Source organism: Staurois parvus, unplaced genomic scaffold (assembly GCF_062004578.1).
Source record: "Staurois parvus isolate SC_StPar_1 unplaced genomic scaffold, SC_StPar_1.0 ptg002229l, whole genome shotgun sequence".
In the NCBI taxonomy this organism is placed as follows: Eukaryota; Metazoa; Chordata; class Amphibia; order Anura; family Ranidae; genus Staurois; species Staurois parvus.
The window spans coordinates 284,648-304,390 of NW_028320025.1; the positions used below are offsets into that span (position 1 = coordinate 284,648).

General features: G+C 44.1%; 1 protein-coding gene across 1 annotated transcript in view; it reads left to right on the plus strand.

Moving 5' to 3' along the window:
* LOC149431510 (NACHT, LRR and PYD domains-containing protein 3-like) overlaps positions 1–19,743 on the plus strand; it is a gene marked incomplete at its 3' end in the record, with an annotated part of 204,385 nt that overhangs the window by 36,430 nt on the left and 148,212 nt on the right. Inside the window, exons 3-4 of the mRNA XM_089665527.1 lie at positions 1,421–1,581; positions 9,126–9,297. Coding sequence (XP_089521653.1) covers positions 1,421–1,581; positions 9,126–9,297 — 333 coding nt within the window. The remainder of the gene's footprint in view (positions 1–1,420; positions 1,582–9,125; positions 9,298–19,743) is intronic.

Here is a 19,743-nt window from a genome sequence, read left to right on the forward strand (position 1 = left end):
TCACATTTATTGGACTTTGATATACATCTGTGTTATATTTTTTGTATATGATGAGCACCTATCCGTCCACAGGGATTCACGCTTTTATAGGTTGAAGTCCCAGTTGTGGGGACAAAGGGTCGCATGTATATTTGATCCCTCAATGGGACTGGGTTCACTAAATGTCAGTCACCTATTAGGTCTGCCGTGACCTTAGTTGTTTTAGAGCACATAGTGTCACCGATTTTTATATGTTATTTGTATTGTGCATTTACCTGATACTGAGCGCTACACCATTTTTTCTGTATATATTTCATCTACCTACAGGTATAGGATTAGGTGTTTAGCTGCTGGTACTATTTCATATATTTCTATTGCTGTTTACATCTCAGCGCGGGGAGACTTTTTAGTTATTATTTGAGGACCATAAACCCAACTTCACTTTTGAAGAAAACATTCCTTCAACTTAGACCCCCAACCACAACCCACCGGCTCGGGGACAGATCTACTTATCTCCAGCCGCAACCCACCGACTCAGGGGCAATCCTACTTATCCCCAGCCGAAACCCACCAGCTCGGGGACAATCCTACTTATCCACAGCCGCAACTCACCGACTCAGGGACAATCCTACTTATCCCCAGCTGCAACCCACAGGATCCAGGACAATTCTACTTATCCCAGCCGCAACACACCGGCTCAGAGATAACCCTACTTATCCGAAGTGACCACCATTTTACCTATTCCGAGTTAACCCCTTGGAATGTACTGAGGTCCCCATACCACTGATGGGTCCCGAATCTGTCTCCATCCAGAATTCTTTCCTCCTCCAAAGACCAATCACCGCCAAAGCTGCCGTGGCAATCCAAGCCAAAGCACAAAGTAGAGGGAGGGTGGGAAGCTTCTTCTTCTTCCAAAATCCCCCCACTGGACTTCCTGAGTTCCTGAGGTCAGACACTCCTTTTCCTACCTGGGAGACCCTTTCCAACATCCCTCATCCAATAAGGTAAGCCATAAGCCATAAAAACTTCATACCAGGGGTGGACTGACAACTCATAGGGCCCCCAGGCAATAGGGAATCATGGGGCCCCTGTATCCTTGCCCAAACTCAAAAAAGCCTATGAAAAAGGTACCAGGGGCATCTCATGGGGCCCCCTACTGACCCCGGGCCCTCTGGCAGTGCCCGAGTTTCCAAATGGTCAGTCCGACCCTGCTTCCTACCCATCATTTAACCCTCCTTTGTCCCTCTATTCCCCCTAGTCATGTCCTCCCTGCACTTATTTTTTATTTTTTTTTGCTCCGGGCCTACCTTTTGTTACATCCCTCCAATTGCAGAGCATTGATCCAGCATAGAAGTAAAAGTTTGTGGTGGAAGTAAATTCTCAGCATTTATAAAGCTGGTTTTAGGAAGGCCAGAAAATGTGATTCTCTCTGCTTTTCTAGATGACATCAGAAACTTCCGCCGTCAGCTGTCTGCGTATGACGATCCATCACTGAGGAGGATATACGAGTATTACAGAGATGATCTGACCTACATCCTGGAGAACATGAACCCTCATTCCATCCTGGTAGAACTACAATCTCGGGAAGTTAAAAACACAGATGTAAGATATTTCTACATTTCCTACAGTAAAATACAGTGTGTGTGGTACAGGGGAGCTCCATATAAAACATCCAATCCTTTATAATTGTACACCAAATCACTCCATACTGATCATAAATAACTGAACTTTATAATAAATCCACAAGATAAATGTGATCATATCAGCACTTCATTACATCCCACATACAACTTTTAAAGCCATTTACACAACTGCTGCCACCAGAATATAATTTATTTATTTATTTATTTTAAAAGCAAAGATGGCTGTATGAGTACATTACCCGCGGAGTTATGTTGTTTCTTTTCACATCACAAAAGCCTCACATCCATAACTCCATATACATGTTAGACATGCCCACATGGAAGAAAAATATATTTTAAATATATTTAAAAAATATTCTTCCCAAATATATTGACATATATTTGAAATACTACAATTTTGTCCGTATTCAATGTACTTTCAAATATATTTTAATAAATATATATATATATATATATATATATATATATATACACTGTATGTTGAAATGCATTTTTACTACAAAATATATGAAAAATATTTTTAAAAATACAGTTTCAAATATACTGTATGTCTTTAAAAATACATTTAATCTACATTTTTGGAATGCATTTACAAATATATGCTAAAATTACTTTTTAATATGTTAAAAAAATCTGAAGAATATTAAAAAAATATTTTGTAATATATAAAAAACGCATTTCAACATGCAGTGTGTATATATATATATATGTGTGTATTGAAATATATTTTGAAATACTTACTGAATACAGCCAAAATTGTGTTTTTCAATATATTTGGGAAGAATATTTTCAAATTATATTTCAAATTTATTTTTCTTCCATGTGGGTGATAACTCTTCCTATCGCTTTCTGCATGTTTATTGGGGATGAGCAGCAAATATCGGCCAACTTGATTTTGCTGTGGCATTTTTCCAAAAACTGTCTGAAAATTATTTTAAAAAAAAAGTTTTCTTTTGAAAGCTATGAGCATGACTGACCTGGCAACACTGAATGGATGTTTTGTAGCATCTAGAATAAAAAGCTTTTAAAAAATTTAAAAAAAGAAACAAAAATGTAGTTTAAAATACACAAAAAAAGTATACAAATATAAAAAGGCAGTCGAGTGATCATTATGTTTTTGTTTGAGCTGCTGATCACATGCCTTATAATCAACTCCATGTAAAAGTGAGCAAGAAGTGAGATAATCACACTGACCTCCGTGTTCCCAATTCTCTGATTTCTGAAAGTTCTGCTCTAAGCGATCTCCGGGAGTTGAACCTTTCTATTAAATGCTGTAAATCAATAAAATAATATATGTTTACAGTTCATTTTTTTTTTTGGAAGCACTTCCAGCTCCAACAACAAACTTTCTTTGGCCATCAGACAGCAGAGAAGGACCCCTGTGACCCGTGTGGAAGCAGTGGTCTCTCTGCACAGATCAGACAAGCCTTATGCTGAATCAGAGTTAAAACTGTCCAATCAGCAAAACTCACACTCCCTGCTGACTGGGGAGCGCTGCAGAGAGCACAGCAGCAATTATGTGGAATAGACCTGCAGTAAGAACAAATGAACAACCTCGAGACCCATTAGAAGAAAATTCACTATGTGCTTCGTATTCTACACCAGAAAAATATGAAAGTCCTCCCCATACCATTCACTAAAAACCACTGAAGTCATCACCTTCTGATAGTTCAGATCAGGCTGACAATGGGAGTGTCTGCACTGGGTGCTAACAATGGTACAAATCCTATCTACTATTGTAGCAAGCGTACACATTTTGACGGATGCGGTTCAACCATTTTGCTCCAACCCTCCATTTTGTTAAGAATTCTCCCTCCCCCTCTCTCTCTGAGAGTCACAGCGACATTTGGCAAGTGTGTGTGTGTGTGTTAAAAGTGTCACAGGCCGGAGCCCAGCAGGGAGCCACAAAGTGCCTAGCTGTCCAAAGAACCTGTGCAATTTAACACCTCGTAAAAAAGCCTTCCCAGCAGTTCAAAAGACATTGAACCAGTTAACCTTTTTAAAAATCCATTTTTCCTCTATGTCTCATATCTTGGAATATGAGAGACTTACATAAAAACCAGGCATATTCGCCAAGAGGAGGCGAACAGTTTGATAGGTCAATCTCCGTGGTTGGAATACATAGGAAAGCAGAAAAGTAGATCTCGTGAACCATTCAGTGTAGAATTTCATATTTAATATCTAATCAATCCTCAGACGTGTCTGCATAATAATCTACCCGCGGGTGGAGTGTCACTTATGCATATGGAAAGTTATGAGCCAAAGTATGAACTAGGAGAGATTTTGGCTCTAGTTTAGGCCTACGCCCAGACCTTCCTGCCCTAAACGGGGTATTGGTCCTTGACTTCAGAGACACCCCCTGCTGGGGAACTACAAATTGGGTAGTTTAACCCTTTAACCTCCTTTCTGTTATCTCTTTGCTGTGCTGTTGTTCTCTGTATATTTATATATATATTGATCACATCTTTTTTCTGTAAATATTTTTATTGCACCCTTTTGACCTTTTAGTAATAAATCTGTCCTTCTGAAAGTGTTGAACTGTTTCTATAGCTCTTTATTGCAATTTTTGAATTCCTGCCTCTAAAAAGAGCGCTACTGTGTTTGTTTAACCCTCTGTATAACCGGCCTGCGGTGACCGTGTTATACAGACGATTACCTCACCCATTATAGTGTTTTATTGCGGATATCGCCGAGTTTCCTCTTTCTCTGTACAAAAAAGGAGGTGGTGGCAGTGTGAAGGGTTAATTGTGTAATTAACCTGACCTAGTAACAATCGCACAGGCTGCCGGTACATAGATTGTGGTCCAATTAGCTGGAAAATCGTTGTGCAGGGTGCAGCTGGGTGTGGCATTGTTACGCACGTGACATCGCGGTTTCAGATTGGCCAGTCCTTTGGTCCCGAATTTGGTGAGAAGGTCAGGGGTCTGACGCCGTGTTCGTCACATCATGGAATCGTCACATATTGGTGGCAGTGATCTTGGGTCCGTCACATATTGGCTGGCAGCGTACGTGGGATAGTTGCATTAAGAGCTTCAGTGCAGTGTTAAAAATTAGCTCTGCACTGAAGGATTGTAACCTTTGTGGAAATAGTCCTTAGAAACAAGCGGTGCATATTTGGTATATATATAGAGAGAGAGTGAGAGAGAGACATATAACAACAGCTCCTTCCTTTTCTCTGCTTCCTATTCTATCTTGCTTGCAATTATGCCTGGTGCAGCAGAATACGAGAACATGAGCAAAAGTGATTTGAGTGCGGAATGTACCTCACGAAGATTGGACGTCGGTCGTAAAACTCGTGAAGATTTGATTAGTGATCTAGTGGAGCATGATAGCCGAGCAGATCAGAACTTGGGGGAACTTGACCATGACGGGGTTCCCGATGCCTACGTTCCCAGTGGCTCAGAGACGGCCTCGCAGGATGGGAATACAGAGACTGACACTGGAGGATCACCGAATGGTATTGTCACACCACCACCTGAGCGGGCCAGCAACAGAGTGCTTGTAACCAGCAGCGACTCTCCTTAGGTGAAGGAAGCTCTGAAACACATCATGGAGACAGATCCAATGGCATACTTGCAGCTTCTTGACCGCCAGGCTGAGAGAGCGGCTGACAGAGAGGCTGCGGAACGCCAAGCAGTGGCTGACAGGCTGAGAGAGAGGAACCCCAGGCTGAAAGAGAGGTGGTGCAGAGGGAAGCTGATCGTCGTCACGAGCTGGAGATGGCGAGGCTCCAGCAGCGACAGGTTCAGAACCTTGGGTCCCTAGAGCACAGGGACGCCACTCTGGCCTTGGGCACAGCAGCCAAGTTTCCAGTGATGGAAAAAGATAGTGACATTGACACGTATTTACTGTCATTTGAAAAAACGTGCTGTCAGTACCATGTGCCCCCAACTCAATGGGCTCGGTACCTGACACCAGGGCTACAAGGCAAGGCCCTGGATGCGTTTGTTGAATTGCCAGAGGGGCAGGACGTTGATTACGAAATTTTAAAAGATGCCAGTGTCCGGAAGTACCAGATGACCCCGGAAGTGTATCGCAAGCGGTTCAGGTCCATGCAGAAGGGACCTGGGGACTTTTACACAGATGTGGCGAGTCGCTTACACACCACATTCTGACAGTGGACTAAGGGGATGAAAGCCGACACCTACGAGTCTTTAGAAGATCTCATGATACAAGATCAACTCCTACACATCTGCCCGGCCGAAGTCAGACAGTTTGTCTTGGAGAAAGAGCCAGCATCTGCTAAAGCTGTAGCTGATATTGCAGATACCTATGTCCACACGCGAATGTCTGACCCTCGCAAGACTCCTCCGAATGGCTGGAAAGGGGGGAAATTGCCCCTAGCAACCCCTCCTACGTCGGTGAGTCAAGCTTCCCACACCTGCAGCACTTGGAGCCAAGCCATCCCTGCCTGACAACCGCAGATGTTTCACCTGTGGGAAAGCCGGACATCTCAGGATGCAGTGTCCTGAGCAGAAGCAGATGACATCATCTGATCAGCTGGTCAGCAACTTTTCTTCCATGCTGTTTGTCCGCAGGAAGATATGGGTAACCCCCGCCAACTTGCAGCAAGTCACCGTGGGCAACCGGTCTGTAACCGGTTTCCGGGACACCGGGGCAGAAGTCACCTTGATCCGGCCAGAGGTGATTGAGCAAAGGAACCTCATCCCAGGAAAGTTTCTTACCCTCACAGGAGTTGGGGGGACCCGTTCACACATACCCTGTGCAAAGGTATTCATAGATGGGGATTAGGGAGGTAGGGGTCTCTGAGGAAATTCCCATACCTGTTTTGTTGGGTGCTGATCTAGGCACTCTTGTTTCTTATTATGCCCCTGCCGAGAATACCCGGAAGGGCCCCCTGGAACTCTCTGGACATGCCAAGGTACTGTGTGCAGATGTTGGGGTAATGTCTGGACAACCTGTGGATGGACAGAGGGAGGGGGCTGGGAATGAAGTGGGGCTACAGGATTCTCCATTAGCTGGAGAACGAGAAGAAATCCCCTTGCCTGGGGAGGTATCGAACTCATGTGTCATTGATATTATAAATGTGACTGTTGAAAATGATAATGATAATGATGACGATGATGATAATGTTGGTAATGTTGATGGTAATGTTGGTAACGCTAATGATGATTATGATGGTCATGATGAAACAAATGATGCATTTTCATTGTTGGGGGTCACCCACAGTGCTGTGAAGGGGACAGAGGTACAATCTCTGGGGGCTGAGCAAAGGGATGGTCTGGGTAGGCCTGTTCCTTGCCCAAGCCCAAAAGATTGTGCCTTGATAAGTGCCCAGCCGTTAGCCTTGCATGGTACTGGGCAGCCGGCTGGGACTTGTAGTTCCACACATAAGGCAGCACTGAAAAGCGATCCACAAAGGAACTTCAGAGGCCAGCTAGCTGTGAGCTGCCCTGCTGAGAAGGGTAAACAACAGCCGGCTAGAACTTGTAGTTCCACGCATAAGGCAGCACTGAAAAGTGATTCACAAAGGAACTTCAGAAGCCAGCTAGCTGTGAGCTGCCTGCTGAGAAGGGTAAACAACAGCCAGCTGGGACTTGTAGTTCCACGCATAAGGCAGCCCTGAAAGCCATTCATATGGGGATTTCATCCTCTGGCTAGATGTGAGCTTCCCTGCTGGGAAGAGTAAACAAAGGCCTGACAGGGAGAATGGAATGAATGGCCTATCTGCAGGGGGCTGGGAGCCTGAAAGCATGTCATCTGATCTGACCTGTCTTGGTGTGTCATCAGGCAGACAAACATGTGTCCTAGGCAGTGACAGCACACCTGGATTGGAAATGCGAGGGATCTTCTTGGAGGGGGTCATCGGATCTCTGAGAGAGGGCTGCAGCCCTCAGCTCCAATCACTGCTCCTTTCCATTCAGGTACAGGAGCTGCTGGCAATGCCTATGATCGATGGGGTCTGGGTTCTAGGAAACCCGGGGAGAGCTCACCGTGCGGTTCATGAGGTAGACGGCAGAATGCATGCCTCCCTCCTGCCTTCCGCCAACCTTATCTCCCAGGAGGTGCAGACTGAATGGGCCAAAGAGACAGAGGGAATGGCGCAGTCAGGGATCCAGGGGTCAGCTAGAGTTTGGGCTACGGTAAGACGCCTGGGTGCAACTATCATGGCTCAGCTGGACCTGTGACTGACCTAGCAGACAGAAAACTGATGGAAATGGTATCCTGGATGCTAGTAGGTAAAGAGTACTGTTCATCTGGGATGAAGGTACCTGTGGACACATCTGGGAGGCGAGTTCCCGAATTCGCCTGTCCGGTTCCAGTGCACACAGGTGCCACTACCTTCGGGCCAGATGTAGTCCTAGGACGGAGGAAGGAGATGGGAGAGGGAAATCTCATTCTCTACCTCGACAAGAAACTACACATTAGTATGTTAGCAGATGACACCACTGAGCTGAAGTGTTTTGTGAACAGGTGGGCCCCCAGCAGTTGCCACGATATCCGGATAGTCACAGCCAACTGGTGCTTACCCATGACCACTCACTTGGTTGGCACAGCAGTGTTGCCGGGGAGAACAGCTTCCTTTCAGAAGGAACCTGGGTCTCCCACAGTGCATATCACTCCAAGGTGAACCCTGGGACACAGTGGCTCTGTGCCCTGGTCAGGCAAGCCCGCGGCAAAAGTGGGTTGCGTCAGGAGGGAAATTGCAGTCCCCTCCAATGCAATCACCTGATGGGGGAGGTGCAGCAAGTGTACACATTTAGACTGATGGGGTTCAACCATTTTGCTCCAACCCTCCATTTTGTTAAGAATTCTCTCTCCCCCTCCGAGAGTCACAGTGACATTTGGCCAGTGTGTGTGTGTGTTAAAAGTGTCACAGGGAGGAGCCCAGCAGGGAGCCATGAAGTGCCTAGCAGTCCAAAGAACCTGTGCAATTTAACACCTTGTAAAAAGATAACGCAGCCTTCCCAGCAGTTCAAAAGACATTGAACCAGTTAACCTTTTTAAAAATCCATTTTTCCCCTATGTCTCATATCTTAGAATATGAGAGACTTACATAAAAACCAGGCATATCGTCCAATTGGACAAGAGGAGGCGAACAGTTTGATAGGTGACTCTCCGTGGTTGGAATACATAGGAAAGCAGAAAAGTAGCTCTCGTGAACCATTCAGTGTAGAATTTCATATTTAATATCTAATGTATCATGCGGGGTCCGGGGAGAGCGGATATAGTGAATGCAAGGTCCGCGGTTTAGTAACACTTTAAGTGCTAGAGGTATCGGAACTGCGTTCTCCTGCGTTCTCGCTGACAAAAAGCCCTGATCATCAACTGGTGTTAGAAGGAGGAGCCATTCTGAAAAAGCACACAAAAGTCAGGCAGAGTTCAGGCACTATAACTTCACTATGACAGGATTTACTTTTCTGAACAGAGCGGTCAGAGCAACCAGAATTATTGTTTTATGTTTTATATAATAAAACACAATATATTGAAATTACATTTCTAAATGTGGAAATGGAACAATCATAAGATGTCTTTTTGCAGAAATACCTGTCAATGGAAAAAGATCGCTCTTCCTTCTCTCACACCTTGTTACAAGACATTCGGGATCAGGGAAGAAAAGCTGTGATTGGACTCTGGGAATGTCTCTATATGTTAAAGAAAGATCATCCTCATCCGAATTTATTGGCCGTTCTGGATGAGATCACACAGAGAGGTAACAGGACTTTGTGTTATTAGTCAGCATTGTGATAAAATAACGATCGACATCAATTACCCCAAAATAATGATCGACATCATTTATCCCAAAATAATAACTGACACCAATTACCTCAAAATAATGATCGACACCAAGGCCCTGATTTACTAAGAATTGAGTCTACCAGCAGACGCTGAACATTCAGGCAGACTCAATTCAATCAATCTAGACCTGTCAGCCATCAGAAAGGCGTCTAGCAAGCTCATTGAAAAGAGTCTACTTCGTAGACTCTTTCCTGTTAGTAAATCTGGAATCACATCAGCCACATTCGTAGATGCAATGCCAGATATGTTCGCTAGGTGGCACACAACCGCGGACTTTGTCCCATTGGCATTTTTCTGTTTGCATATGAGAATACTTATAATTTAAAATAAAAAGCACACCTATATTAAATTTTTTTTTTTTTTGGGTTGCTGTTTCTCCAAAAATGATTGGACAACTAATGTATTTCCTAATGAATGTCATACATTCTATTTTCAAATGTCAAACATTTTCACACTTATATCTCAAATAATTGGGAAGGTCTAGTTCTAATTTCTCAATATAATTATATATCTTCATTCACTTTAACCACTTGCCTTCCTGAGGATTTACCCCCTTCCTTACCACGCCTCTTTTTGCTACTCGGCGCTGCACTAATTCAACTGATAATTGCGCGGTCAATGTTTCACCCAAACGAAATTTACGTTTTTTTTCACACAAATAGAGCTTTCTTTCGGTGGTATTTGATCACCTGTGCGCTTTTTAGGTTTCATGCTATAAACAAAAAAAGAAAATTTTGAAGAAAAACGATATTTTTTACTGTCAGATATAAAAAATATATAATAAACTCAAAGTTAGTTATAAATTTAGGCCAAAATGTATTCTGCTCCATGTTTTTGGTAAAACAAAATCCCAATAAGTGTATATTGATTGCTTTGTGTGAAAGTTATAGCGTCTACAAACTATGGTATAGATACTGCAATTTACGCCATTTTTTTGCTATACAGCACTGTGCTAGTTTAACGGACAATTGCACGGTCATGCAATACGGTACATAAATGAAATTTATGTCCTTTTTTCACACAAATAGAGCTTTCTTTTGGTGGTATTTGATCACCTGTGCACTTTTTATTTTTGGCGCTAGAAACAAAAACATTTTTGAAGAAAAAATTTTTTTTGAAAAAAACAATATTTTCTCATTTCGTTCATAAAAAATATCCAAAAAAACTAAAATTTTGGCATAAATTTAGGCCAAAATGTATTTTGCTACATGTTTTTGGTTAAAAAAATCCCAGTAAGTGTATATTGATTGCTTTGTGTGAAAGTTATAGCGTCTACAAACTATGGGATAGATAATGGAATTTACACAGCTTTTACTTTCTGACTGCTCATCACATTTCTTGAGGTGCTAAAATACCAGGATAGAATAAACACCCCCAAATGACCCCTTTTTGGAAAGTAGACACCCTAAGCTATCTGCTGAGAGGCATATTGAGTCCATGTAAGATTTATTTTTTTCCACAAGTTTCTGGAAAATGACAAAAACATTTTCTTTTTACACAAAGTTGTCGTTTAAATGATTTATTTCTCGCACAAGCCATGGGTATATGTGGAATTACACCCCAAAATACATTCGGATACTGCTACCGAGTATGGGGATACCACATGTGTGAGACTTTTTGGGAGCCTAGCCACATACAGGAGCCTGAAATCCAATGACCACTTTGAAAGCCTGAAGGTGCGTAACTTCCTCATTTCACTTCCTCAATACCTATCACAGTTTTGAAGGTCCAGACATGCCAGGATAGCACCAAACCCTGCCAAATGACCCCTTTCTGGAAAGTAGACACCCCAAGGAATTTAAAAAGAGGCATGGTAAGTATTTTGCAGATCTCATTTTTTCTCACAAGGTTTTGAAATATAAAAAAAAGAATAGAAAAAAATATGTTTTTGTTTTTTTTCTTAATTTTCCAAAAACTTGTGGCAACAAATGAGATCTGCAAAATACTTACCATGCTTCTTATCAAATTCCTTGGAGTGTCTACTTTCCAAAAAGGGGTCATTTGAGGGGTTAGGTGCTATCCTGGCATTTCAGGGCCTCTGAAACTGTGATAGGTAGTCAGGAAGTGTAATGAGGAAATAAAGCCCTTTAAAAGCCTGAAGGTGCTTATTGGATTTTGGGGTCCTGTACTTGGCTAGACTGCCAAAACATCTCTCACATGTGGTACCCACATACTTGGGAGAAGTAGCAGAATGTATTTTGGGGAGTAATTACACATATACCCATGGCATGTGTGAGCAATAAATAATTTAAGTGACAATTTTGTGTAAAAAAAAAACAAAAAAACTTTTGTCATTTTCCAAAAACTTGTGGTAAAAAAAAATAAATTATTCTATTGATTCAACATGCCTTTCAGCAAATAGCTTGGGGTGTCTACTTTCCAAAAAAGGGTAGTTTTGGGGGGGTGCGGTATTCTATGCCCAGCATTAGAAGTTTATGCCACACATCACTCATTCTTCTAACCACCTGAAGATCAAGCCTTTTCTGACACTTTGGCCCTGATTTACTAAGAATTGAGTCTACCAGCAGACACTGAACATTCAGGCAGACTCAATTAAATCAATCAAGACCTATCAGTCTTCTGAAAGGCGTCTAGCAAACTCATTGTAAAGCATCTACTTTGTAGACTCTTTCCTGTTAGTAAATGTGGAATCGCGTCTGGCACATTTTTAGGTGCAATACTGGATATGTTCGCTAGGTGGCGCACAACCAGGAGCTTTGTCCTGCTGGCGTTTTTGTGTTTGCATATGAGAATACTTATAATTTAAAGTAAAAGTACACCTATATTATTTTTTTTTTGGGGGGTTGCTGTTTCTCTAAAATGATCAAACAACTAATGCATTTCCTAATGAATGTCATACATTCTATTTTCAAATGTCAAACATTTTCACACTTATATCTCAAATAATTGGGAATGTCTAGTTCTAATTTCCCAATATAATGATATATCTTCCTTCTCTTTAATCATGTAACTATTCTATGTTAAAGTAATAGTGCAGCGCTATAAATGCATGTTATCAATCATAAACGCATGTAAAAGAAAAAAAGTGCAAATAATTGCAATAATGATGTAAACTGGTAAATGGTGCTAAAAAAAAGTTCATATAATCATTCCTGAATAATGGAAAGTCATTCGTGTGAGAGTACCAACTCAGAGAGTGCCTATGAATGGCATGTGTGGTTTATCCATGACGGACAGTATGGCCGACGCTCCTCAATGGCGGTGGTGTGGTGTGAGCAATCGGGCTCCACTCAATGCATTTTGTGTACCAACACGCCCTCAGGGGCACACCAATAGGACGTGTTGGTACACGAAATGCATTGGGTGGATCCCTATTGTTGACGCCACGCTGCCGCCATTGAGGAGCATCTGCCATCTTGGTACTCACTTTGCTGTTATTTTTATTACTCCACGTGGATATTTTAAATTGTTACTCGTGACCATTATAATGAAATACTACACTATTAAGCACCTTTCTGGCTCCAATGGCTGAGCTAATTCCTCCCCAGGACCATTTTGGTACCCACCCTGATGGATGGAGTTGGATGACTAACCCATAGCTGCCAGCATACCGCTGCACCCCCAGATGTGTGATGTGTATAACCCATGTGCATTAATACTTTTGTTCTGGTGAGTGTACACCCGTTCCAAGGGTGGATTAGCTTTCACGAGTTCATGCACTACTGTCTGTCACAGATAAACCACACGTGCCATTCATAGGCACTCTCTGAGTTGGTACTCTCACACAAATGACATTCCATTATTCAGGAATTATTATATGAACATTTTTTAGCACTATTTACCAGTTTACATCATTATTGCAATTATTTGCACTTTTTTTATTTTACATGCAATGATGATTGATAACATACATTTATAGCGCTGCACTATTACTTTAACATATTTCTATTCTGGGACTGTTGCCAATACCCTGAGTGCTAACTGCTACCTTCATATCTATACACATAGTTCTCCCCCAACTTTACCAATAGAAAAAAAAATGTGCCAAAACCCCGAAAAATGGCCGACCAATTAACCCACTAACGGTGCAAAAATTGGTAGATTTTTTTTTTTCGGCCGATTTTCGACCCATCTATGGCCTGCATTAGATTGTAAGCTCCTTGACATTTGTGAGAGCCCAAAATATGGAGATCAATTTCAAGGGTTCTGTCAGTGCCAGAAATATAGATCAATAAATTAAGATTTTGACTACTAACTAGAAAGTGGAAAGGGAGTGAATCTTACCTGCGTCCTGTTCTTCTGACAAGTTTGAAATTTTCAATTTTCCTTCTGTTTATATTTCATTACAACTTTATCTTCTCTAAGGCTACGTTCACACTAGCTTTGTCAGCGGGCATCAGACAGGCGTTTGGGAAGCGTTTTTTTACGCTTCTCAAACGAAAATTCTGCACATGGCAGCACACAGTGCTGTTCACACTAAAGCATTAGCATTGCATCACGGCAAAACTGGCGCCTCATGTCGAGTCAGGAAGAGTTGAAGCCTCCCATTCAAGTCTATGGTGTCGCTCCTCAAATGCCTGGCAGACGTTTGCGGTGTGGTTGCGAGGCATTTTCGGAGAGTCAATACCATTTAACTTCATTACAGGCATTTGTGGTGCAGTTTTAACGCTTGGTAAATGCTTATCACATGCCTCAAAACCGCACATAGGGCATTTGGGAAGCATTTGAGGAGCATTAAAAACGCTTCCCAAACACCTGTCTAATGCTATAGGGGCATTTGGCAAGAGTTAGAAATAAAGTCACGTGTGAACGAGCTCTTAATCCTCTCTCCTTATACAACTTGTTCCCCTCCCCCACCCCCCCTGTCATCACCTGTTCCATCTGCAAATCTATGTATCCCCGCCCCACTCTTTTTATTTAACTATTTATTTACTGATCTAGTGAATGTGTCTCATTTCCTATCACCTACAGCTCAGATCTCACATTATTATATGATTCCTGATTGTATCTCACCACTAGTCTGATTGAATTCACAATTCCTGGTCAGTCCCGTTCCCTGACCTATAATAACCTTTAGGGCCAGTTCACACTACATGTGTTTCAGTTGCTTTTTTTGCATCCAAAACGCACAGAAAGAAGGTTATATGGTTGTCAATGTCATAGTTCACATCAGCGCTTGCAGTTCCAGTGCATTTCAGGTGCTGCCAAAAAACAGGCTGCATTGTTTATGCATAGAACTGTACTGGAACACGGTAAAACACCCTGGAACGCAGTAAAACAGCACACGCAATCCTCCACCCACATCAAAGGGAACACCCCGGACCTTGTCTTCTCCCACCTCTGTACTCTCAACCAGTTCTCTAACACCCCCTTCCCTCTCTCTGACCACCACCTCCTCACGTTCTCCATCTCCCCTTCCCCCAACTCCCCCCCCAAAAGCGACAAACCACCACCAGCCGCAACCTCCACAACCTGAACCCGGCCCCCCTCCACTCGGCCGTCGACTGCCTACACGACAGCATCCTCTCACTGTTATGCCCTGACCAGTTGACTCACTGTCAGCTGCCCTAGACTCTCTGTCACCACTAACCACACGCTACATCAAACCTAGACCGCTTCAACCATGGCAGAACGAGCATACTAAATGCCTCAAACGTCGCAGTCGCGCACTGGAGAGACTATGGTGCAAAACCAGGTCCCCTCGTGCGTTCTCCCTCTACAAATCTGCCTTCCCCTCTTACACCTCCTCCCTCCATACCGCCAAGCAGGCCTACTTCGTAAGCCTGATCAACATCCTCTCCTCCTGCCCTCGCCGACTCTTCTCCACCTTCAACTCCCTGCTCTCTCCCCCCCCCCTCCACTCAGTACCTCACTCACCGCTCACGAGATTGCCACTCATTTCCACAACAAGATTGACGCTATCTGTAAGGACATAGTCAACTCGCAATCTACCTCCCCACCTAGCCTCCCCCCTATCACCCCCTCATCACTCCCCTCCTCTGTCCTCGCAACTGTAACCCCCCCTGCAGTGCACTCCCTCAGCCCTGTCACCACTGAGGATGTCACCAGGGTCCTCTCAGAAGCCCACCTCACTACCTGCCCCCTGGACCCTATCCACTCTCAACTCCTCTGGTCACCCCCCTCTTCCCTCATCCGCTCCCTCACCCACATCTTCAATCTCTCCCTCTCTACTGGCACATTCCCCTCCCCCCTAAAGCACACGCACATCACCCTCATCCTCAAAAAGCCCTCCCTGGATCCCGCTGACCCAAACAACCTCAGACCCATCTCCCTGCTGCCACTCACCTCCAAGCTCCTTGAGTGCATAGTCTACGATCGCCTAAGCGCCCACCTAACTGACAATAACCTCCTACAGTCCAGCTTCTGTCCCCTACACTCCACTGAAACTGCCCTCCTCAAAATCACTAAAGACCTACTAAACGCCAAAGCCAAGGGCGACTACTCAGTCCTCCTTCTCCTGGACCTCTCCGCGGCCTTTCGGCAGTTGACCACCCCCTCCTCCTTAATAAACTCCTCTCCCTTGGCATCAGAGACACCGCTCTCTCCTGGTTCTCCCTTTACCTATCCCGACGCTCCTTCAGCGTCTCCTACAACGGTGCCACCTCCCCCTCCCTCCCCCTCTCTGTTGGGGTCCCCCAAGGCTCTGTCCTTGGACCCCTTCTCTTCTCCATCTACACCTCCTCCCTTGGCAAACTCATACACTCCCACGGCTTCAACTACCACCTCTACGCTGATGACACTCAAATTTACCTCTCCACCCCTCACCTCACCCCCACAATCTCCGCCCGCATCACTCACCTCCTAAATGGCATATCAGACTGGATGTCGCTCCATTTCTTCAAGCTTAACCTCTCCAAAACCGAGCTCCTCGTCTTTCCCCCTGCCCATGCCCCCCCCCCATCCTATCCATCACTACCAACAACACCACTATCAATTCCACACCACAAGCCAAAGTCCTTGGCGTCATTCTTGACTCAAACCTTTCCTTCCAACCTCATGTCAAATCACTTACAAACACCTGCAGGCTCCACCTCCGCAACATTGCCAAGATACGTACATTCCTTACCCCAGACACCACTAAACTACTCGTTCACTCCCTGACTATCTCACGCCTTGACTACTGAAACTCCCTCCTCACCGGCCTACCCCAGTGCAGGCTCTCCCCGCTCCAGACCATCCTGAACTCAGCGGCCAGACTCATCCACCTCACCAACCGCTCCACCTCTGTCACCCCCCTCCACTGGCTCCCGGTTGCCCAACGCATCAAATTCAAACTTCTAACCCTGACCTACAAAGCCACTCACAACACTGCCCCTAACTACCTCACCAACCTGATTCCCAAATACCACCCTACCCGTACCCTTCGCTCCTCACAGGACCTCCTTCTATCTTGCTCCCTGGTCTCCTCCTCCCATGCACGACTGCAAGACTTCTCCCATCCTCTGGAACCCACTGCCCCAATCCATCAGACTGTCGCCTTCCCTCCTCACCTTCAGGCGCTCCCTCAAAACCCATCTCTTCAAGGAAGCCTACCCCACCCTTGCCTAACAGCCATTCTCCTTCATTCCTCCCACCACTCCATCCCCCACAGCCACTTCCTCCTGTACCACTACCCCCTCCCTCCTAGATTGTAAGCTCAAAAGAGTAGGGCCCTCTAACCCCTCGTGTGCTGTTTGTTATTGTTGTACTGTTTCATGTATTGTCCCCCCTCTATTGTACAGCGCTGAGCAAACCCTTTGGCGCTATATAAACTTGATGTAATAATAATAATAATATGTCCCTAATTAAATTTTAGTAAAAGAGAGGGGAAAAAATTAACTGGAATGCATAAAAAACTGCACTGAAACACGTCAAAAACGCATCCAAACTGCACTGGAACACACCAAAAACACATCCAAAATGCACTGGAACACACAAAAAACGCATCCAAAAAGCAGTAGAACACATCAAAAAGTGCATGCAAAAACGCATCTGGAACACATCTAGACGGTTTCTATAGTGTGAACTGGCCCTTAGGACTTGTTCACACCATTTGTGGTGCAGAAACGCATGCAAGAACACGCATTGTCCAGCACAGCAAAGAAATGCGATGCCCTCTGCAGATGTGCCATGATGAAAACTTAATTGCACCTCTACATGTCTAGTAAACACAGATGCATTCACAGCCACCAAAACGCATGGCACCACACTACTGTGCGGTTAGGTGCTACACACTTTTACAATAATATGCCTGCACTATTTTTGCATGTTCCCACACGTCAGGCAGCCCATTAAAACTAATGAGCTGAGGAAAAAAAAAGTAAAAAATGCCCCATTCACACAGGTCCTCTGTCCTGTACAGCATGAATGAGGGGGTTGTTCATGTGGCTGGAGCCACCTGTTACACTATGGGGACACAGCAGCTGTATGAACACAGGTTGTCATCTGACAGGTGTGAAGGTGTGGGGAGGTGGCCCTGAATGCTCACTGTCAGTGTTCAGGGCTGTACACCTGCACCCATATGCTTGTCAAATTATGACCTGCAGCATTTCTATTGTGTAACATAGGTTGCCTGCAAACGGCGTAAGCCACAAAAACCAACCACTGATTCCCACTCTACAGGCCACAGCACCCATGTGAATGAGTCCCAAGACCTCAATTACACACACAGCTTTATTTATTAACTCAGTACAGTTTTATCATTTAGATTTCACAGGAATATGGTTGGGATTATGTCCATTAATAATTTTTTAGTGTAATCCTCTTCCCACCTGCGTTAACCCTTGGTATACAGGCCCCACAAATCAGAGTCAGAAAGAAAGCCACAGTGACGTGTACCTGTGCTGCATACAACAGAACATTGAATAGGGATGTAAAAGGGAACCCCACTGGCAATATTTCTTGGCCCTATGGGCACAATTCACTCCAGATTATCGCATGAGTTAAAGCAGTCACATGACCACATCTCTCATGCAATACTGAAAATGTCAATTCACTTTTGCTAGTATGCGGCATTTCCCATAAATCAGAAAAACACTCAGGAAATCAAACATAAAAAGGCCTTACACCGCGGTCACATCAAAGCCGATTTAGAAATTGTGCGACGTACAAGAATGCTGATTTCCTTGCGATTTGCAAGACATCTGACACAGATATCTATGCAAATCTCCACACAAGTAGTACATGTACTACTTTAGAAATCAGTGTCGGAAATGCACCCATGTGACTGCTCTAATAGCAGACAATAGGGTACAACTTGGCATAAGATTTGCAAGTTGCATTTCATGCAAATCGCATGCCAAGTTGCATCCAGGGTGCTTGATTTCAGGTGCAATTTGGGAATTGAAATTGTACCTGATATCGGATCTAATGAATGTGGATGTGAGTGTCTTAACGAAAGCGATTTGCTGCAGCACAATTTCAAAAGTCGTTCTTGTCTAACTTTTTCAGCATTTTGTAGCGAATTCATATATAGACTACATGTAGATATATAGATATATAGACTACAATAGAAACCGCAGTGCAAAACACAATTAAATTCAATAACTCATTGGTAAATCTACAGAAAACATGGTGAAATCGCCAACAAAAAGCACAATTTTAAATCGCATCTAGTGTGAACCAAGCAGGCAATTCAACAAAGGAAATAAATCTTTGAAGGCATGCGGTATCTGCATGCTCAGATAAGGGTCTGTTATGGATTTGGGGGGTTGGGTGTCAGGGAGCAAGGAGCCAGACACACAAGGAGGTGCAATTAAAGGTAAGTTTATTTATAAAAAAAACAAGACAAGAGTCTATGCAAGACTGACAGCAACAGCGGATGACTTGGTAGGACAGAAGTACTCCTGCCGAGGTCATCCTCCAGGATAATCCAGTCGAGAACCAACGGGAATCATAGCCAAAGCCGGGGTCAGAAGCCAGGAAGAATGGTTGCCAGAGCTGGGGTCAGAAGCCAGGAAGAATGGTCGCCAGAGCCGGGGTCAGAAGCCAGGAGGAGTCTTTGCCAAAGCCGAGTCAGTGTCCAGGAGAGCAATGAGTTAACTGAGCAGGAGCTTGCTGCTGTGCAACAGACAGGACACGAATGCAATGGACAGCTACAAACAGCAGACTAATATGTGATAAGCCGCCACCTCCTGGGAGGAGCCGCAGAGGGCTGAAAGCATAAAGGATCCCACAATGCTTTGCAGACACCTAAGATGGATTCCAGCACATGGAGCAGCACAAGCCCTGAGGAAAGGTAGGACCTTGACAGGGGGGGGACTCCATGCCATTATTTTTTTTTTTTAAATCCTTTTTTCTCTCGCTCACTCTTCTCATGGTTTGACAACCCTTCCCAAAAGGGGGTGGAGTGCAAACCAGCATTATCAAATCAATCATTAGTCCAGGCCCTTATCTCATC